Here is a 23,078-nt window from a genome sequence, read left to right as displayed (position 1 = left end):
CTATAATTAAGATTAGCATTTTTTTTCTTTTCAATGTACATTAGATTTTGCTTCATTTATTTTGACATATTTGGTTGTTAGGTACATACACATATAGGATTGCAGTGAATTCTGGTGAATTGACTTCTGTCATTTTGTGATATCCCTCTTTAAGCCTGTAATATTCCTTGCACTGAAGTATACTTTGTCTGATGTTAATATAACTATCCCATCTTTCTTTTCCTTAGTAGTTTCGCAGTCTATCTTTTTAAATTTCTTCACTTTGAGCTTATCTGTGTGTTTACAATTAAAATGAGTTTCTTGTAGATGGAGTATAGTTGGATCCTACATTTTTATCCAGTGTGTCAGTCTCTATTTTTTAACTGGTGTGTTTCGGTGATTTATCTATTTATTTATTTAACATTTTAATTTTCATTCCAGTTAGTTAACAGAGTGTTTTCTTAGTTTCAGGTGTACAATATAGTGGTTCAACAGTTACACATATCACCTTGTGCTCATCATGACAAGTGCCCTCCTTAAGGCACACCCCCTCCCCTCTGGTAACCATCAGTTTGTTCTCTATAGTTGAAAGTCTATTTCTTGTTTTGCCTCTCCCCCCACCAAGATTGGTGGTTTTATTTCTTAAATTCCACCCGAGTGAAATCATATAATATTTGTCTTTCTCTGACTGACTTCACTTAGCATTATACTCTCTAGCTCCATCCATGTCATTGCAAATGGCAAGATTTCATTATTTTTTATGGCTGAGTAATATTCCATTGTTTGTAAATACTATACCTTCTTTATCCATTCATCAACTGATGGACACTTGGGCTGCTTCCATATCTTGGCCATTGTAAATAATGCTACTATAAACATAGGGGTGCGTGTATTCCTTTGAATTAGTATCCTTGTATTCTTTGGGTAAATACCCAGTAGTGCAATTGCTGGATCATAAGGTAGTTTTTTCTTTCTTCTTCTTTTTTTTAAATCTTTTTGAGGAAACTCCATACTGTTTCCCCAAAGTATGCACCAGTTTGCATTCCCACCAACAGTGCATGAGGGTTCCTTTTTCTCCAGATCCTTGCCGACACTTGTTGTTTCTTGTGTTATTTTAGCCATTCTACCAGGGGTGAGGTGATATCTCCTATGGTTTTGATTTGAATTTTCCTAATAATGAGTGATGTTGAACATCTTTTCACGTGTCTGCTGGCCACAGCATCTTTTCATGTGTCTGTATGTCTTCTTCAAAGGTCTGTTCATGTCTGCTGCCCGTTTCTTAATGGAATAATTCTTTTTTGGGTGTTACATTTTATAAATTCTTTATATATTTTAGATATTAACCCTTTTATCATATCTGTCATTTACAAGTATCTTCTCCTACTCCATAGGTTGCCTTTTAGTTTTGTTGATTGTTTCCTTCACTACACAGAAGCTTTTTATTTAGGTTATTTATTTTTAATGGAGCTATTGATAGTTTTGCTTAAAATATGCCATCTTCCTGGTTGTTTTCTGTTTGTTCCTCTTTGTTTTTTCTTCCTCTTTTCTATTCTACCTTCTTTTATATTATTTTATGAGTCCAATTTTTTCCTACTACTGCCTTATTATTTACACCTTTTTTGGATTTCTAATAGTTGTAGTAAACTTTATAACTTTCTTCTTCAGTTTCTCAGGGACTGCCTTCAAATAATATTAAATGATTTCATGTATAGTGTCCATGCATTATGATAATCTACTCCCAATTCCCCTCTCCTATTGTAAGCCAGTCACTATTTCTTTGTATATTTTCGGACCCATTCCCTCTTTATTTGACTCCAGGATTCCAAATACATGTTTGTTAGACTTCTTGATACTATGTCATCACTTATTCAGGTTCCATTCATTTCAGATATTTTATTCTTTCGATTTTAGGATTTGTATCTGGTTCATTCACGTAGTTTCTATGTTTCTACTGAAATTCCTCCATCTCTTTCCTCAATATATCCATGGAAGGCTTATTAACATATAAGTACCTGTTACATATACTTATACATGTTTGTAGTGTCTAATACATGTGTCATATGTTGGTTTGTATTTAGTGACTAATTTTTTTTTTTTACCTTTTTGTTACATTGTTACATTGTTACATTGTTACTGCTTCTTCACATGTATAGCAAATTTGCACACTGGCTGTTGTGTGTTATGCATTATGGGTGCCCTGGGTTTCGTTATCTTTTTCCAGGAAATGTTATTTTACTGTACTATGTACTTACATTAGCAGTGGATCACCTTGCTCTTTTGATGCTTTGGTTTTAGACTTTCTTGGGTGACTCTATTTCATTTTTGCCCCTAGCCCTGGTATATAGTGTTTACTACTTTAACACTCCTTGCCTTGGTTATCTATAGAGTTTGACTATGCTAGTTAAAAAATGGTATACAGGTGTCACCCTAGGTTAACCAAACATTCAGAATTTGAAAATTCTGGGGTGCCTGGGTGGCTCAGTCAGTTAAGCATCTGCCTCTTGGTTTTGGCTCAGGTTATGATCTTGGGGTCCTGGGATAGGGCCCCACATCAGGCTCCACACTCAGTGTTGGGTCTGCTCATCCCTCTTCCTCTCTCTATGTCTTATAAATAAACTCTTTTTAAAAAGAACTTTTAAGTGTTAACTTCTTGAGTCTAAACAACTCTTTTTCCTTTTACAAGAAATATCCGCTTCCCTTTAGAGTTGGCAGTGGAAGAAGCTAAAGGAGAAAGAAGATGGTCATTACAAATGACCCAAGTCTGTTATCTCAGGCTGGAGAAATTAAAGAGTTTCATACAAGGTGGAAACAATGATGCGATTTTAGAATGTTAGTTTGGGAAGGGAGATCACTTCTGAGATAAGAAAACTAAGGCTGGGGTGCCTGGGTGGCTCAGTGGGTTAAGCCTCTGCCTTTGGCTCAGGTCATTGATCCCAGGGTCCTGGGATCGAGCCCCGCATCGGGCTCTCTACTCAGTGGGGAGCCTGCTTCCTCCTCTCTCTCTGCCTGCCTCTCTGCCTACTTGTGATCTGTCTGTCAAATAAATAATAAGATCTTTAAAAAAAAAAAAAAACTAAGGCTGAGAGAAGGAAGGGTACAATAGGTGACAAATACATGGTTTGCCTACTAGTTTCACATGGGGAACTTGATTCAATTCCACTGACTTTTGAGCCAGTCAGCTTCCCATTATCCCCCATCTCCTCCATTTTATTTCTCCCCTGTATTTCATCTTGCTATTCTCTGTGTGGATATGGGAGATTAGTTCTGATTTTTGTTCTGGGAGACTTTTTTCTCCCCCTCTGTGTTGGAGTATATCACCAATCATCACAAAAATTTGTGTGAACACCAATGTTTAAAATTGAGAACATTGCCTTTCATACAGTGTTTCTGGAATACATCTGTCTCTCTTGAAATTTCCCCATGGCTGTAGGTCTCCACCTCAGTACTTGTTCTCTTCAAAATGAAAAATCTCACTGTGTTGTGATAAGAGAGTGTTGAATAGGCCTGGGAATTATTAGAAACATGGGCTTCAGAAGTTAGATCAGAAAATACAGCACAGTACATAATTTGTCTGACTCTCTCCCTGGGACACTGATTCAAAGCTACAAGATACAGAATTTGGAAAGCTTAGAGTCAGAATAGGAAGATATGGATTCTGCCTCTATTTCAATCAGTGAAAATGTATTGATCTTCACCTGTAGACCAAGCAGTTTTAAAGCTGATATGATAGAAGGATTCAGAAAGGCTTCCTTAATGTCACTATCCCTAAGGATATACAATCACACTGGGCATGTGGAAGAGAACAGCAAGGCTACTAAACTAAGGAGGTATTTCCATGTTCTTTCAATTAAGGATTTTGGAGAAATATTGCCCTGATTTTATCATTTCTAGTAGTTAGCAAGTGAGATTATAGAGCAAAATTCTGATCACTGAGATTTAGTTTTCTAAATAGGTGTGTCTGTAGTCTAAAACATAGAAAGTTATTATTCTGCAGTTATTGGTTCTTATTAAAATGCAATTCCTGGGGTGCCTGGGTGGCTCAGTCAGTTAGACATCTGCCTTTGGCTCAAGTGGTGATCATGGGGTCCTGGGATCTAGTCCCGTGTTGGGCTCTCTTCTCAGCAGGGAGTCTGCTTCCCCTTCTCACTCTCCTTCTATTCCCTTCCTCTTTCTCAAATACGCAAAAAAATTTTTTTTGAAAATGTAATTCCTACTCATTGTAGAGAACTGAACAATAGAGAAACATAGGAAGAAAAAAGTGAAATCGTTCAGTCTTACCATTCAGAACTGAGGCAGAGAAGTAACATGCTTAAACTCTAAAGCCAGATGGCCTGGATTTGAATCACAGCTCCATGTCTGATTAGCCTAATAACCTCTGGGAAGTTACCCGGTTTCCTCATCTGTAAACTGCTGGGGGTAAGGAGAAATATTTAAATTGTGCTATATTTCCTTCCAGTCTCTCTCTCTCTCTCTCTCTCTCTTTTTTCTCTGCAAAATTAGCCCCATACTTAGCTTAATTTTTTCTTGCCCTTAACTTTGTATGCTGGACAAAATGCTTTTTTCAACGCAAGACGTCCAATCTTTTAGAAAGCAAATATTGATGGTCAGAGTCTGACTTTGCCAGATCACTTAGAATCAGATATTTAACCCCCCAGTGAATTCCTTATACTTTTGAGTCTATACAGACCTCCTGGTGGTTCATTATGATGCTGGTCTGTTTTGCTAAATGAATGGGATGATTCACATGGGGATAGTAGAAGACAGTGTAAAGCTTAGGGAGTGGGAAATTATAACTGTAAGCCCAAGGTAATGTTCAAATGGCCCCTGAAGAAATGGGACAGAGTCTCTGCTCTTGGTTTATCTCGGTTTATGCCTACTGTCTCAACACTTCTACGCAGGAGATTTTGTTATTCGATGGATAAGATGGCAATCTATAAAATCTGGCAGCTTAAATCCAGACCGTGGCTCTGACACCTATTACGTGTTCTATCTTAGACCAAGATGGGTCCAGATTACTTAAATTCCTTAAGCCTCAAGTGCCTCTTTGATAATTTAGGAATAGCGTTAACTAGCTCATGGGAGTTGTGCCGTTTTCAGTAAAAGACCTTCGTTCCCTGCATAGCATAAGTGCTCAGTAAGGGGCAGATGCTGATGACTGGACGGCAGTTAAGGATGGTGGTGCTGGTGATCAGTTACAGTGTCATAGTGGACATAAAGCTTTGAGGCTTTGATACTTGATGGCTTTTAGTACTTGGAAACATTGTTTAACATCTCAGAGCTTGCATCAGTGAGGAAGGTAACTCTCTGAGCTGGTGTTAGGATTGAAGGGGACTGCATTGAGAAAGTACTTGGCACAAGGCAAACCTTGTATACAGGTTAGCTCTTACTCTCATTATTTATAACAAAAGACACTGCTAGTTCCAGTGACAATATTTAATAAATTCCTTACTCTTCTTAGGGGATTGGAAGAAATTGGTTCCTATCGTAATTAAGAGGATTTTCTGAAGACCCTAGTACCAAAATAAACCCAAATCAAACCAAACAAACAAACAGACAACAAACCACACACACACACACACACACACACACACACACACAAACAAAAAACAAGATTGGAAAAGAGCTCTTGTTGTTAGCTTTTTTGAGATTCTCTTCTTCTAGAATGAGAAAAGCAAACTGGGTGCCTCTTGCTTTTGACTCCATGGGGCTCTCCCACCCATATTTCAAACCATTTCAAACCAGAATACCATTCCTTGCTACCTGCTTTGTGCTGTTAATGCTAAAGGACTTCCTGCCGAAGTTGTTTTTCTGCTCTGGGTTGGCACCGAAAATCTCAACAAATCACTGATGGGACTGAGGAGTGGAAGGCAATGCTGTGGCTCCTTCTGACTCATTCCGTCAGCAATATGGTAAATACCGGCACCACAGGACACTGTCCCTTGCAGACAAAGCACGCCTTGAGCTTTTTGTGTGCTCTCTCATCAGCAAGTCCCAAATGGAATGCCATAATATGTCCATTGTATATATTTTTTAATAAGTCAGTATAACAAAGATAATATGATTGTTCATCTAATCTCAGCTCCTAACTTTGAAAACATAGCATATTTCTTACACGAGTGAAATGGAGCAGGAGAAGCCTACACCAGTCTGGTTCCTGGTGGGCCATCCAAGATACACTTGGTGGGAATAAAGCTGATGGCTTCTGGGCTCAACTCCTTAAAACCCAAGTTTTCCAACAACGATTCAAGTAGGCAACATGTTGACCATCATAAGAAATTTAGGTGTGCATCTCCTAGTGTTCTTTCCTTACAAATAAAAGAGGCTCCAGCTCCTCTCAAGCAAACTTAATAAAGTGAAAAGTTGAGATGCAGGCTTCAGGAACAGCTTACTCTGGTTTCGCAAAGTCTTGTCACCAAGACTTAGGTTTTCTCTTTGCATTTTCCAGCAAACACCTCCATTCATGAGCACAGGAGAGCTGCCAGTGACCCTAAGGCTGAAAGCTTCCTTGCTTCCCAGTGTTGGGAGTAGAGATAGAGTCCTGGATTTCAGTCTGATTGGAATAACTTAGGTCCAATGCCCATCTCTGAACCACTCGCTTTCTTCAGAAGGAATTGTACCAATCATCTTAGGCTCAGGTAATATGCCTGGGCAGGACTAGCTTTTCAGAAGCACCTGGGCTGCCTGGAGGAAGGGTGGATTCTTGAGCGGAGTAGGATATTGGTATCAAAAGGAGGGAGATTAGATATCAAAGAAAACTGCTTTAGAGCACTTGGGCAGGGCCCTCTTTTTCCTGAAATCAACCAGGAGCAAGGAGGCGTGATCTTCCAGAGTCCTTGGAATTACCCACTCTGGACTGCTGAAACCTTGTACTATACCCTGTATAGTATAAAAATTCATTTGCCAAGGGGCAGGTGAACACATCAGGATGGAGGGACAGCCAGCGGGATCACCCAGGCTCTTGTTTGCTTCCCTCATGGGCATACCATTGCGCAGATGCTAAGGGAGCTGGGGAAGGGTATAAAGACGGGGATGGAGCAGTCAGCCTTGCATTTGGAAGGTATTAGGCCACCTTGGGAGTGGAGAAGGACTTCAGGCAGGAAGCCAGTAGAAAGGTGTGCTAGAAGTGAGACAGGCTGGGAGGGCCAGCCACGTAATGTACAGGGCCCGGTACAAAATGAAAATATGGGCTGTGTCTTTGAAAAGTGGGAGGAAAGTGTCATTTGAGGTCCCTAAACAGTAAAACATTTTCCTTCTTTCTGTGAGCTCTCTTGACCTGTCCTGCTACTCTTTAGGTGCTTTTTAATCTTGGGCTCCCTCAGACACAGGGACTTGGACTGGGTGAGTACAGACCCTCAGAGGCATTCCCAGGTCCTCCCCCCATGACTCCAGGTTGTGCAGCCCACTGGCCGCTGGGCGCTCCCTTCCACTAATCGCTGGGCCGAGGTGCCATGTCCTACTTGGAGAAATAGCTGAAGAAAGCAAATTTAATGATAACTTTAAACATTTCAAGACAGACATGCAGAATAGTAAACCCTCAGTGACAAGAGCTTCTGAGCATAGGCCCCTGTGACTACACTGGGGCTTGCCCATAAGGCTGGCCCTGAGTCGTGGCCAATGGGTGGGTGGGCTCGAGAGGTATCAAGCAGATGGCCAAATCAATGTGTAGTGACCCTCAAAGAGGACCACACTGAGAATCATGGAAAGACCTCTGGCTTGTGGGATCTATACATGCTGGTGCTGTTAAGAGATCCGGGGAAACAGAGGCATTGATTATTGGGATTGGGGGCAGGGGCGACTTTTAGGTACCTGTGAATACTTTCCTTGTTCCGACATTTAATCATCCCTCTTGTCTCTGGTTTAATTTTGTGGGCTGGCACTGTTAGAACAAGAATGAATAGCGGAGGAGACAGTGAGCCCCTATGCCATCTTCTGAGTCTCATTAGACAACTCTGAGCCAGTTGTCCTAAAGCCGATGCTAAATTTGTTTCACAATCGAGTGCCTATTTCTGTTCTCTTAAAGATTGTTTTCAGGAGTAAGACATTCATTAAATGTCTTCTAGGCACCTACAGAACACACCCCCCAGCACTAGTTCTCTTCCAACTCCATACAGGATGCCTCACATGAATACACTCATGGGACAATTCGAACAGGATGTCAGGTGGGGGTTTCCTTATAGACTGGGGTTGAGGTGAGGACAGAGTGGCACTAGGCACCACAGGTTCTAAGGAGAACAGTCTTTGAGCGTCACTAGAGTTGGAAATCCTTCCTCCACTCCCCACCCCCAAACCCACTTGAGGATAGACAATTGGCCCATTTCTCCTTTGCCCTGTGAGCCTTGATGAGGGGCCCAACAGAAGAGACTGGGGTTTGTGGAAAGAGGTTCTTGCCTCCAGGGGGCGCTGTTTCCTGCTGGGAGCCTGATGAGCAGTGGAATAACGCTCCAGGAGACTTTTCTATATTTGGGGGTGGGGGGGGGTGCCTGAAGAAGGGTGAGTCCAGCACTGGTCAACATACCAGAGACATACTAATATGTCCGCGTACCTGTCTGAAAAGGGCAAAGAGACCTGCTGGGAAAGAGTGAAGGTTGGAGAAGGGACAACACTGAAGTGGCCTATGTCAGACCAGCAAAGATCTGTGTTTCCCAAGAGTCAGGTGAGCAGTGTGGAAGAGAGTGGTCATCTCGCTTAAACCCAACAAGATGGCTGCTCTTGGATGAGGTCCACACGAGGGCGAGAAGCTTGCCGTAGCTGCTGATGGCAGTTGCTATGTGGGCGGACCAGTGGAGGCGTGTTGGAGAGCCGTGGCTCCTCTGAAGACTCCATCAGAACCTCACAAGGGAGCCCCATGCAGGTGCTGGGCAGCACCGAAGCACCAGAGGCCAAGCTGTGTTGTAAGTAGACAAAGCACAGTGAGAAGGGCAGCCTGGTAACTGCTTGAAGAGGCTACAACCTAGAAGCTTGAAGGAAAAATCATGTAGAGCTTTGAACTAGATGCAAAATCAGAGTCTCCAGCTAGCCTAGCCTAAGGGTACTAACCTAAAGTTGTCAAAAAGTTAGGGAACCCATACAAGGTACCACGTAGAGATGGGGAAGCAGGAGCTCTGCATAGTGGGCTGAGGACAGAGTCAAGAAAGGAAGGAGGGAAGGAATTGTTTCATGCTTCTACTAAGCCCTGACACGTTTTGGGGGTGAGCTGGTAAGGCCCCAGTATTTATTCTTTGACTTTCTTTGGGCTGAGCATGAGTAGGTCCAGGCACCTTCCCCACGCTGTCTGACAGCATGGCTGTGGAATTATGATAGAACACATCGTCAATGGTTAATTCCTAGCTTGAATTTGAACAGTCCCCACATGTTTGCTCCCCCCAAACTATGGGCCTGGGTCACTGTAGGCCTTCGGGGGCATGGTGGCGGAGGACAACCTTCTTCCTAAAGACAGTAAGATCCCATTGGAGAGCCATGGTTACATACCCAGCCCCTCTGGAGAACAGTACTGCAAAGGACAGGCTCAGTGCTGAATTTAAATCCCCTGTGACTTACTCATTGTCTTTTAGATGATGTTAGGGAAATCTGGGAATTTTATAAATGGTGAAAATCTGTAAAGAGGGAAAGACTTCAAAGTTTTTTTTAGTCCATCCTGCCCTGATTATTTGTTAAGCCACCGTTTTGTACCCAGTTTATAAAAGACAAGCCAACCAACTTCTCCAAATGTGCGTCACCGGGCCTCTGGGTATCTTATCCCTGAGTCCTCCCCGTCACGTGTGTTTGTCCAGGGAGCGGCATGATCTCTTCCCTCATGTGGCCGGTAAAGCCCCTCTTAGTGGATAGCGTGCAGCTAATAGTCTCTCTTGTCAGGGGAGGCCGTCTTGAAATCACATCATTTCCTACCCGCCCCCCCACCCCCCGCTAGTCTTTCTCAGTCTAGATCCAGTGGAAAAGGGAGGACTGGCTTATTTCAGTTCCGGCAATGGACACATCAAAATTGCCTCCCACTTCCCTCCTCTTTCCCTGGAGGACCTAATTTATTTCACGCATTTTGACCTATCCCTGCTTAGAAACCGCCGCTGTGATTCTGTGTTGAGGCATTTCCCTGCTGCCTTTTTTGGCCCCCAGGCAAACCCAGGCCACAGTTCCCCTGCACAATGATGTCAGTCTGGCTGCTGGGCCCAGCTGGATGGAGGTGTGTTTTATGAAGTTCAACCCTGCACCCCGGGCCATAAATACACGTTGTGCACATAAATGTACAGCTAACATTGCCCAGACCCCTCCGAAGCACCATGTTAATAAGCAGACAGTAAGTCTTTAAAATATGGAAAAGTAGTTAATCTTTCCGCTGGCAAATCCTTTGTAGGGGGTGTTTTCCTATGCTTCAGGATAGCTACATGCAAGGCTTTTCATCTCCTAGGATTTGGGGGGTGGGGGAGAGAAGATTGCTGTGGGGCTTCATTGAGAACACTTGGGGAGCTTCTACTAAGAGAAGAAATTAAAATATTAATAAATAATAATAATAAAATGGAAAGCAATAATATCTTGCCCTTCTCCTTAAGTGAGGAATCACTCTGGGTCTGCCCTCCAGGAACTTGAGCACTAATAAGTCCCATGCAAGACAGCACATCTGCTGCCTGCTGTGGTCATGGACCCACAATGGGCTGGGCCTCACAGGCTTGTCTTCTGCCCTGTCGCTCCAGAAAGTCACCCAGCCTCTTGTTTCCCAGTCTCTGAAATGGGCACAAGCGTGTCTTATTCGTGTAGCTTCTGTAAGAGTTTACTTACCCACTCTGAGTCCCAGTTTTCTCTTTTGCAGAAGGAGGAAGTCAGTACTTGCCCCTTAGCATAACACCCCATTTTATAAATATTTGAGGAATACTGGAACACCTTCCTCTAAAGAACTTCAATGTTATGGATTCAGCTCATTTGTTTTGACAATTACTCTCCTGGTCAGTTTCCTCCCTTCCTCCCCTCCGCTGGTCTGCTCCCTGGCTCTCTTTCCCCGGATGACATGGTAGAAGGAGCAGACTTGAGGGTAAGGTTGGGGGCTCAGCAGGCAGAGAGTGCCTTGGGCCAATACCTGCTTGCTTCAGGGGCGAGAGAGCAAGTGTGTAGTTTTCCTCCCACCTGCTGGGCAGCCGTGACTTTTTCCGTGTGTCTCAGGCAGAGAATAGGAGTTGCCAGTGGGTTGATTTAAGGATGACGTAAGTGAGAGCTCTCAGTTTGGAGATGACATAGTCTCTGCCTTATAAATATTTCATTTCATGTAGAACTTTCATTTCTTCTTATTGCTAAGAAGACCCTTCCTATGTTCTGCCTTTCGTTGTGTTCAACTCACATGTGGTCCTGCTGTTGTTTAGTCCATTCATTCTTGCTGTGACTAACCGGAGTCATGATGCATGCGTGGCTTACTGATTTGCCATCCCAAACACAGCTGATACACCTTATCCATCCCACGTATTTTTCTTGTTCTCTGTAGCAGAATTAAATACCCTTAGATGAATATTTCTACATATTCTTAAATATTCATACTTTATTATGGTTTTGAAACATTGTTTTCCCACTTACTGTGTTTGGGGGTATGCTTTGACAGCAATAAACAATTCCCTTTCCCCATACATCTGGTGCCAAGGAGACCACAGAATGGATACACTGTTGCTTACTTAATTCTTCTTTTTTTGATGGACTTTGAGATGGGTTTCCTTTTTTTTTTTCTCTCCTAAATGAACAGTGTTACCAAGAGCATCTTTACACATGACTTCTTAGGTTCCTGAACAGGCGTATATCTTACTGAGAAGTAAAGCTACTGAAAAAAATAGGATCACTAATGATTTCCTCTGGAGTAATGACAGATTGTTCTCATTGTGGTCATATTCACTTTCCCACCAGCAGTGCAGAATAATGTTCAATTTTTCAGACGCCATCATTGGACGTTACCATCGATTAAATTTTGGCTAATCTGCTAGTAAAAAGTGCATTTCATTACTTTAGTCTCATTTTAATGTATCTTTTCTCTAACCTTTAGTGAGATTGAACCCCTTTTACTGTATCAGGTGTCTATCTGTGTTTCCTTTTCTGTAAGTCCTCTTGTGGATTTTGATACTGGTGAGGCACTCCCCTTCCCTTTGCTTCTCTTTCCCTCACACTCAAGTTTATGCCGCTGTCCAGATTATTCTTTATATTTACTCTTCTGAATGAATCTTAGGACCATTACCTCAAATTCCATCAAAAATCCCAATAAGAATCCCTTTGGGGGCTGCCTGTGTGGCTCATGGTTTAAGTCGCTGCCTTTGGCTCAGGTCATGATCTCAGGGTCCTGGGATCGAGTTCCACATCGGGCTCTCTGCTCGGTGGGGAGTCTGCTTCCCTCTCATTCTCTCTGCCTGCCTCCCTGCCTACTTGTTCTCTCTCTCTCTGTCAAATAAATAAATAAATAAATAATCTTAAAAAAAAAAAAAAAAAGAATCCCTTTGAATTCCTTTGCTTGAATTAAAAAGTCCATTGAAAGAGGAATGACATCTTTTGCATAGAAGTGCTCCCTTTGGGGCGCCTGGGTGGCTCAGTGGGTTAAGCCTCTGCCTTCTGCTGAGGTCATGATCTCTGGGTCCTGGGATCGAGCTCTGCATCAGGTTCTCTGCTCTGCGGGGAGCCTGCTTCCCCTTCTCTCTCTGCCTGCCTCTCTGCCTACTTGTATCTCTGTCTGTCAAATAAATAAATAAATAATCCTAAAAAAAAAAAAAAAAAAAAAGAAGTGCTCCCTTCCACCCAATTGTACTTCCCCCCAATTCTTAGTTTGTCTTTTATGTTCAGTAAAATTTGGTCATTTTCCTCATAAAGAAGTCTTTTACTAGATTTATCCTTAGGCATTTCATAGTCATCATTGATGCTCTCAATGGTTCGTTATTTCATAAATATTTTTTTTCCATTGGTTATTGCCTGTGTCCAGGGAGAGGCTATGGTTTCAGATGCTGATTATGTAACTGGTCATCTTGCTGACTTCTTTTATTCTAGTAGTTGGTCAGTGGGTTCACACGGGTTTTCAATGAACACACTAAGATCTGTTCTTCGGGTGACTCGGTCGTATTCACTTGTGGGTAGATTATCAATGAGCATTTCAGGGTTGTTTCCCCCCACACACACACAGCAATTGGTCTGCTTGTGTTTTTACAGCTTGGCCAAGTGTTGATAATTTATACTTTATCCCCAAAGGTGTGTTTGCTCTAGCTTTTCAAATTGTTTGCCATGGTATACATAATAGTCACTTAAAATGCTTAAATGCCTCTGGATCTTTTGGGTTTTAATGTGACTTTGTGATTTCTTTCTTCTGTGCCGAAGGCTGATTTATGTCAATGTTTTTTAAAACCAGAGTTGGGTTCTTTCAATTACCTTCACAGTTTTATTTGCATTTATTCTTTAGCTTTTATCTTTATAAATTCCATTCGTCACTGAGTCAACAAATATTTGCTGAGAACCTGCTCAGTCCCAGGCACACCTTTAGGTGCTGGGGATAGCAGATTGCTGGGGCCAGACAGACGTAGCCTTCCTCCCACGGAAAGCGCAGTCTGTGGAGAGAAGGGTGGACCAGAAGCAATTAAGGAGGGAGCAGAGGCACAGGAGACCAAGAGGAAAGGTAGTCGGGTCCCTGGGTCCTTGACAGGACTGATTCAGTGACGTGGAAAGGACTACAGAAGAATTGCAGTGGATTTGTGAAGAAAGGGGGGGGCGTGGGGAAGTGGGCAGATTGTGGAGAATTCTTTTAGGATTCGTGCTATGAGAGAGGACAGAGAAGTAAGGCGCTAGCTAGAAGCGAGGTCAAGGGAGAGTCTTGTTTGTTTGTGAACTGAGGGCAACTCCGCGATGGTCACTTCCCGTCCCTTCCATCAGCCCATTGTTGGAGAAGCCCGTGAGCTGGTGGGGAGAGTCATCAATACCCAACCCAGAGTACCAGAGGAAGACCAAGATGCAGGCCTGTGCTCTTATTTTTTCCAACTTCTCCATCCAAAAACTTAGTTCATTTATTGGCAAACTGTTTTTCCCCAATAAACATGTTTAAGGTCATACCGCACAGATTGGAGTCTGGGCTGTTCTTAAATTGTCAAGGATTACTTGAATATGTGCTTTTTAAAAAAATTTTTAATTTCCACTGTTTATACATCTTTTACTATTAATTTCTAATTATACCCTATCCTAAAAGAACATATCACTGATGCTTTCGGCTCTTTGGAATGTGTTGCAGGTCCCTGGGTTTGAAAATAGCTCATATTCTGTTGTTTAGATATGAAGAATTTCCACTCTGTTTTAAAATAGATCATGTCTTCATCAATCACTTGTGGCATTTCTATCAGTTTTACACTCTGATCGTATATGTTCATATCATAGCTTGTTTACTACTATACCATTTTTCAGTACGAACTGTTTTCTTTATTACATTTTAATGATTTTCCCTGTGAATATTTGTAGAAGAATACCACGAAACCTGTCCCTCTTTTTTTTTTTTTTTTTTTTTTAAGATTTTATTTGACAGAGAGAGAGTAATCACAAGTAGGCAGAGAGAGAGGGGAGGAAGCAGGATCCCTGCGGAGCAGAGAGCCTGATGCGGGGCTCGATCCCAGGACCTGAGTTCATGACCTGAGCCGAAGGCAGAGGCTTTTACCCACTGAGCCACCCAGGCGCCCCCTGTCCCTCTTTTTTTGTCTTTAGCATTTTCTGATGTCTTTTCGTCCTCTCCTGTCATTCTTTTTTAGAGGTATCTCTTTGCAAATGACATTATGCCAGTGTTTTTATCAACCCAATTTAAGAATCTCTGCCTTTTATTTGAATTAATTCCTTTTTTGAATTTCTGCCTTTGATATGTGAATCTAACCAACAGACATTAATTGTGATTGGTAATAATTTTATCTTATTCCGGTAGTTGGGTGCCTACGCGCATGCACATGTGTGTAATTTACCATGCTCTCTCGGATTAATCAGATTTTCATCCTTCAGCTTATTTTCAATAACTACCCCTAAATTTTAAAGCAAATTTTTTACCTATATCTGCAGCTAGTTAGAATCTATTTTCCTCTGGATTCTGACATACCTTTTATTTCCTTTTTTCCATTCCCTCAAAACTTTAAAGATGTTGCTCCGTTTTCTTCATCTTAAGTCCCCCATTGAGAAGTTTGTGTCATTCTCATTCTTCTTAAAGTAATTTGTTTCTAGAGAAGCTTTTAGGATTGGTATGTATCTTTGATGATCTGAAGTTTCACTCGTGCATGAATGGGCCCTTTTAGTGAAAAAAACAAAGTCAAATTTTTCTTCAATTGGAAAATATTCTTTCCCTTTGGAGCTTCTATTTTATATTTACATCTCTTATTCCTTTATTGGCCATCTGGCAGATTCATTTGGCATAATATTCTAATCAATCACTTGTTCTTTTTTTTAATTTTTAAATTTTTAATAAACATATAATGTATTATTAGCCCCATGGGTACAGGTCTGTGAATCACCAGGTTTACACACTTCACAGCACTCACCATAGCACATACCCTCCCCAATGTCCATAACCCCACCACCCTCTCCCTACCACCCTCCCCTGGGCCACCCTCAGTTTATTTTGTGACTTTAAGAGTCTCTTATGGTTTGCCTCCCTCCCGATCCCATCTTGTTTCATTTATTCTTTTTCTACCCCCCAAACCCCCCACATTGCATCTCCACTTCCTCATATCAGGGAGATCATATGATAGTTGTCTTTCTCCGATTGACTTATTTCACTAAGGATAATACCCTCTAGTTCCATCCACGTCATCGCAAATGAACTATTGGGACTTCATCAAGATCAAAAGCTTTTGCATAGCAAAGGGAACAGTCAACAAAACCAAAAGACAACTGACAGAATGGGAGAAGATATTTGCAGTCACTTATTCTTTAAAGAGTTGTATGATCTTGGTTTCGCATTTGTCTTTGAGACTCTGCGAACGTGGCTTCACCATAGAAACCATTGGATCTCTGATGAGCACCATCTTATTTTCATTCTGATAGGCATAATCCATTCCAAAAAAGCCACCTGCTAGAGCAGTGTCATCGCAGAGGAGAGAGGTTACACGTGCAGAAAGGGGGAGGTAGAGCCAACAATGTTAAAGTCTTAGTGAGACAGCAAGTTTGAAATTTTTTCTCAAGCCAAGTAGAGTTGTGGAGAAGGGTGGGAGGGCAGAGTCCATGTTCCAGAGTATGGATGGTGGTGGAGCACTGAAGAAGCATCTCTGAGCAAAGGTGTGCCTTGTCCCCTGCCAGGGCTTAAAAAAGAAGAAGAAGAAGAAAATAATTGTAGGATATTAGATGACTGGGCATCAGGCATTTGTAGACAAGAAACCAGTTTTGTTATTATCTCTGAACCATTTTTGGATAGCTCAACATAAGAGGTGTTAATTAGTAAAAATAAAAAGGAAGTCCTTTCTTCTCTTTATAATTTCCCACTACACAGAAGGGTCCTTTTTCATGGCATCTTGGCAAGCTGTGGTGATGCACTTCAGAGAATAACAACAAATTTGTGGAGAGAAGGATGAATGAAGGTACCACTTATGGAGAAATGGACCTCTTTGTTCTGTCACAGTCTACCTCATTCAACTGAACAGAATTTAGTGAAATGTCCTGAAAAATTATATGACAGGGATTCAAGGTTTGGGGCTAAACATGGGGCTGATCTGTTTGCTCTGGAAGAATATGGGATTTTGTTTTGTAATTTGTTCCTCCAAAGAATCAGTAGTATTTCTTGCTCCAGGAGTGTTTTGACTTTGTCATTTCACTGCTTCGGGTGATGAGAGAGCAGGTGCCCATTAGGTTTACCTCCGTTAGACTGTCCTGATGGACCTGGCTGTCAGCACAGCCGCACAGCCTGAGCCCTGGCACACGCAGCCCCAACACTGTCTCATGCATTAATCTCATGCAAATATTGAACCTCTCTTTTGGGCAGACATTGTGCAAAGTGGTAGAGCTAAGGGTCTAGAAACTTCATCATTTTGGGAGGAGAGAAACAAAGAACTTTGAATGTCAACTAGGAAGAGGAAGTGAGGCTTGGAAAAGCTGACCCCATAGCCTTGGAAATTGGGCTCATTTAGCCAATCTGACTCTCCTGGTTTGTACGCATAACATTCCAGTCTCCCCAAGGTGAGTTTTATGAGCTATGTGTAGCCGCAGCCATAGGTTATAGACTGTTGTCTTTTCAGTGAAACTCGGTATTTAAAAATGAAAAGCCTCACGGAGGAGGCAACTTTCGCAGTAAGGCAGTCTTTAAAAGCTGTTTCCCAAAATACCAGAGGAGTTAACTCCCCAGGGGAGAAGTTTTCCTCAGGATTCTTGACTTGACAGATGGTAAATGACCGCTCACTGTCTCTGTCCTTCATATTCCCACAGGTCCTTTGTCATCCAGCAAATTCCAAGCAGCAATCTGTTCATGGTGGTGGTGGACAGCAGCTGCCTCTGTGAGTCCATGACCCCCATCACCATGGCACCCATCGAAATCAGGTATATCCTTTTGTGCGTAGGTCCAGCACTGCTGCTGAAGCTGGTGAGGGGAATGGACAGTAAGGAAACCTAGGGGAGAGAGACTAGAGAGGGGGAAATGACAGCCTTTCCACAACTGGAGAGAGAAGAGTCATTAAGGGAGTTCAGTACCAAGGTTTGAGCTCCAACACGCAGAGTAAGGGAAAGTGACATCTGGGCAAAATGTGCCTTAACTACAGTCAACATAACGAATCCCTTAAGTGTGAACGTTTAAAGGCCCAGAAGATCAGAAGGCGTCCGGAGTCTTGTCATGGCTTCCATCCTGAGGTAAGTCTGTGAACCCTTCCTGTTCTCTTTTTCCATCAGATTCACCCTGAGAGTCTCATAATGGTCAAAGAACTGTAGCTTAGAAGTTTACTAGTGAGAAAACAATTCCTTGCCGGCAGATCATTGGAAGCAATGGAAGGCCAACAGGGCTCGCCTTTAGCCCCTCAGTGCCTTCCGTGTTCAGTCTGTGCTTCATGGTCTTATTCTATCTGTGTCTATGGTTAAAGCTTCTTTTTTATCTTCCTTCCCTCTTATGTTGTGCTGTAGTTTTATTACTTTACCTTATTACATACACTGTGGCTCTGGCTATCTTGATTTCCTTATTTCAAATTATAGTTCAGATGATGTTTCCCAGCTGACTTTTCGACAGCCTTTTATTTACAAGAAGTCCATGCAAAGTAGAAGTGGTAATATTGGTATCAGATCAAGAGTGACAGTTTAGGGGCGCCTGGGTGGCTCAGTGGGTTAACCCTCTGCCTTTGGCTCAGGTCATGATCCCAGGGTCCTGTGATGGAGCCCTGCATTGGGCTCTCTGCTCAGCAGGGAGCCTGCCTCCCTTCCTGCCTCTCTACCTACTTGTGATCTCTGTCCCCAGACCTTAAATATTTTAAAATATTTTAAAAAAAGAGTGATAGTTTATATAAGTGGAATGATAAGCCTCCCGTCACCACCTGAAGCCACAACTATAAAGGCACTCCATTCACACCAGAAGTGAGGATCCGAAAAAAAAAAAAATTAAACTTAGCACTGAGAAAGATGAATACCCCCAAAATACCATAGGCAAAAACGCCTTTTTATTCCAGCACAAAGAATGGAAATGTAAAAATTAACTCTACCTCACTTTGAAAAACACAAAGCTTATCTAGACCAATTATTATTAGGGGGAGCCTGGGAAGGTCTCTATTTTTAAAAATGCCACCAACTCCAACTGACTGACATTAAATCCCACCTTTAAATAACAAATAATTTTAAGGTGAAACTCTCCAAGTCCTAGAGAAGATGTTAAAGTCAACAGAGTACCAGTAAGAACTTGGAATTTATTAAGAATGTTTGCTTCCATGTTCAAAGAAGTGTTCAGTAAACATATTATGCAAATATATGCTGGAAATGTCTTTGATCAAATTCAGTGATAAAATTCAAATAAAAAATTCTTTGTGTAAAATTCCAATACAAATAATAGTCCCAAACACAAAGATCACTTCAGTCAAAACCAGAATACCTATGTAGACAACTAAAGCCACTAGAGAAAGAATCTTCTGAAGTTCATCAAATAATTTACTTAGGTAAATAGAAGATCAGCATTCAAAAATTAGGATTTTTTTCTGTAAGAAACTTTTTTCTGTAAGTTTCTAGATTTCGTAAGATGAGGTCATGGTCTTATTCTGAACACGAAGGCGCTAAGGGGCTAAACATGAGCCCTGTTGGCCTTCCGTTGCTTCCAATCTAAATTCTTAGATACGACAAAGGTTCGGTTCAAAGGAGAAAATATGGATTAGATTTAAATGGTGAAATAATAGTCTCACAAGAAATGTTAGGGATTGGAGAAATCTTCCTACCCAAGATCAGATAGCTATGAAAGAAAACCAGAATTTCTTTATAAAAAATTACAATTTTTTATGGAAAAAGATAACTTAAATTCAATAACCAATTTACATAATTCAAAAAATTATTGATAAATCAAATCATGAAGAGCTTTTTACAATTGGTAAGGCAAACAACTATATATAAAAATAAACCAAGGGCAGGGAAGATATAAGTCCCTGGGTGAGCAGGACCTACAGGCAATGAGGCTATCTCCAGCTATAACCATCAAAAGCCAAAACACCCTACACTCCCACTCCTGGGCATCCCCACCACAGTCAGGTGCACGGGCGAGCCTTGTGGACCAGTAAATGACTTGCCCTCAGCACTCTCCATAGCAGCAAAGAACAGAGAAGAAAATCTTTCCCATCGCTAATACAATAGAGCTAGAAATACGGAATTGGAAGAATTTCCATCAACCAGTGGATAAAAAGCATGCTGCAGAAAGGATTACATAATATGGTCTCATTTTAATAAAACAGCCCTCTTACCCCAGATAAAAAGAAGGAAGACACACCCAAAACCTTCTATAACTGTTTCTGCAATGATCAGGCCCCTTAGATGTCAACTTTTACTTACATTCTGACAGGAGAACATTAGACGGCCAGTATTCTGCTGTTCTCATTTGATCGCAGCAGACATCTCTACCAACAGCCTTTACCTCTTGAGCGTTCTGTGTACAGAGTAATTCGGAACATTTTATGCGCTGACAACTAAAATCAGAGATTCTCATCATGAACTCAAAGAAATTTAGACAAGTCCATTTCCTTGCACTATCTAGGTTCCAAAAGACTTGCTTCCTACATTGGAGGGAGGAGGGGAGAGGTCTGGGGACGCAACACAGCTCGGAAAGTTGAAGGCGTCTTGGAATCTGGCTCTAATGGCTCCTGTGTTTCCCTGTAGGAGAATGCAAGGGAGTGTGGAGGGGCGCCAAGTCTGCAGGCCAAGATGGTCCTTGTCCTCTTCCCTCTGCTCTTGATGCTCTTCTCAAGGTGACATTGACTGAGATGTTCTCTTGGCATGCTAAATTATGGATAAACTGTGAACCAAAATATGGTGCGACATAGGGGACATGAAATATAGTCCAACCATCAGCATCTCATGATTCTAAACTGTGCGTGATATAAACTCTTAAAGATATGTTGACAAAAAAGTTATCTTTTTACTTTGCCAGTCATGCAAATGTGAGTTTGCTACATAATCACCCTTCATCAGAAATGGGACTGTGAGTGGGCAGTGTCCCTTCTGCTTGAAACCCATTGAAACCAATTTAAAACTGTGTACTTTTTAAATAAAGTATGTTAAAATCATCACCTTTCGGTTTTTGCTTTATTGCTCAGACTACAGACTGAATATTGCATGGAAAAGTCGCCCGCTCCAGATTCCGGGAAGGGATGGTTGTTGGCAGAGACTTTGTTCTAAAGCAGATTCTAGACAAATATTTCACAATTGTTTAGGTGCTACACTCTCTGTTATAAAAATATTTACAGAAGCAAATCAAAATATCATCTGCATGGGAAGAGTTTATGACAAAGAACCCTGAATATTTTTGAACTAAGCTTCAATAGAAATCATAATTTGGATGAGAACACAAGCTCCAGTAACACTCAAGTGTCCAACTGTTTGGGAGTAGAAAATAAAGCAGTAAATCCTAGGAATTCATTCTGAAAAGACTCGACAGAGGAAAAGAACAATGACTACAAATGACCCTCAAGCTTATTGCTTGAGCATTTGGCTTCTGGCTTCCCCATAAACAAGGGATGAAATCAGATCTCAAATATTACAAGATGTGAAACTACCCAGACGTGTAAGCATTCCTGAAACACAGGATCCTGACCCAAAGAAAATAGATTCCACTGGATCATAGTTACCAAATAAAGTGGAATAATTTCCATGCCTCAGTAGAATTGAGAATGTCTTATTTTATAAGACATCTGAAAGTCGTGGGGAGAATGCCACTGAAATTGAAAACAAAACAAAACAAAAACAAATACATTATGCTGTTGATATTTTAGAAAAACCGATGGAATCATACTGCCGTATCCTAAAGTGATGCCAGTATTTATAAGAATAACAATACTGCATTGCTCTCTTTCTTGAAATTCTAACGCCTCCAGTGATGTTAACAATATAGCAATACTGTAACATGCCAAGCTGTCAAAATTCCAACAAGGATGGGACTATATAGTATTGAAACCACGGTGGTCATTGATATTATTCTCTTCTCTGCACTAAGGAAATGAATGAAATCATTTGTAGCCTACACAAGTACCAAAAATGCATTATATTTACACTAAATAACCATAATTTTTTTTATAAAAAATAACATTATGTGACCTATGATTCTCCTTTATATTTCTGGAGAACTGGCAAGAATAGGTCCAATATATAATAACACCCATAACTGAATACTAATGATACAAACTATGTGTCTGATACATATTTATAATTTTGCTGTCTCTCTAGTCACTCTTCATTACCTATAAATCGACTCCCTGCTCTAAGCAGGGGTGTGGCATCATTTTCAGTACCTTGTGTCATGAAGACGGCATAACTGAGTCACCCTGTTGCTTTGTGATGTTCTTAGGCATCACCTTCAGGTGAATGACCCCCCCCCCCGCCAGAGTCTCTGCTCCCTCAGGGACTCCAACCAACTGGCCATTCCATTTATCTGTTTGGTTATCTAATAGTTTTCTCCAACCTAATGTGTCCAGAGGAGAAATTGATTCCCCCTCCACCAAACTCTTTCCTTCTACCCGACTCAGCTTCTCAGCTCAAACTCCTTGGACACCATCTTGTCTGCTCCTTCCTTCTCAGCCCGTCACTCAGAGACTCTCGTTTCAACAATAATGGGGCGATATGGTATTAGGGCCTTGGGTAAAGAGATGTTCCTCCTCATGTCTTTGTTTCTTCTTCCATAAAAGAGATGGTAATCCCATTTACTCCCTGGGTTGCATGTGAGGGTCACATCGGTTAAGTAAACAGGGAAGGTATTTTTAAAGAGCCCCAGGGTGTGCCTGGGTGGCTCAGTGGGTTAAGCCGCTGCCTTCCACTCAGGTCATGATCTCAGGGTCCTGGGATCGAGCCCCGAGTCGGCCTCTCTGCTCAGCGGGGAGCCTGCTTCCCCCTCTTACTCTGCCAGCCTCTCTGCCTACTTGTGATCTCTGTCTGTCAAATAAATAAAATCTTAAAAAAAAAAAAAAAAAAGATTTAAAGAGCCCCAGGCAGAGAGTGAGATCTCAGGAAACATTCACCACTGGGTCCTCTAGGTTTGTGATAGTTCTTGGTGCTTTTGTTTCTATTATATGCTAAACACTGTTCTAGGAGCTGGACACAAAGCCACAGATGATAGCAGAGAAGTCCTTGCCCTCAAGAGCTACAAGAGAGTAGGAGAAATTTAACAAAAATAAAGCTATTCCAAATACAGTGCAAAGCTCACCTAGTTACTGAAATTTTGGCAGGGACATTCAGTATACACTTGACCCTCGAACAGCATGGGTGTTGGGGGTGTCCCCACCACCTGCGCAGTTGGAATTCTGTGTACAACTCTTGACTTGCCAAAACCTTAACTACCAATGATAGCCTACTATTGACTGGAAGCCTTACAGGAAACATAAACAGCCAACTAACACATATTTTGTGTGTTTTATGTATCATAAACTGTATTCTTACCATAAAGTAAACTAGAGAAAAGAAATGTTATTAGAAAATCATGAAGAAAAGAA

General features: G+C 41.6%; 1 protein-coding gene across 3 annotated transcripts in view; it reads left to right on the top strand.

The window, feature by feature from the left end:
* The window catches only part of CACNA2D3 (calcium voltage-gated channel auxiliary subunit alpha2delta 3), an 863,447-nt gene extending 842,781 nt beyond the window's left edge, over positions 1 to 20,666 (top strand). For 2 of the 3 annotated variants that reach the window (XM_044253364.1, XM_044253363.1), the window contains exon 35: positions 17,356 to 17,549. In XM_044253364.1, coding sequence (XP_044109299.1) covers positions 17,356 to 17,539 — 184 coding nt within the window. In that variant the 3' untranslated portion in view covers positions 17,540 to 17,549. Of the gene's footprint in view, positions 1 to 17,355; positions 17,550 to 17,689; positions 17,773 to 20,256 lie in introns of those variants that run through there. The other variant, XM_044253365.1, reaches the window with a different exon arrangement.
* The last annotated feature ends 2,412 nt before the right edge of the window (positions 20,667 to 23,078 follow it).

This window comes from Neovison vison, chromosome 6, assembly GCF_020171115.1.
Source record: "Neovison vison isolate M4711 chromosome 6, ASM_NN_V1, whole genome shotgun sequence".
NCBI lineage: Eukaryota > Metazoa > Chordata > Mammalia > Carnivora > Mustelidae > Neogale > Neogale vison.
Note: the sequence above shows the minus strand (reverse complement) of the source record. Positions and strands in the feature narration are given on the sequence as shown.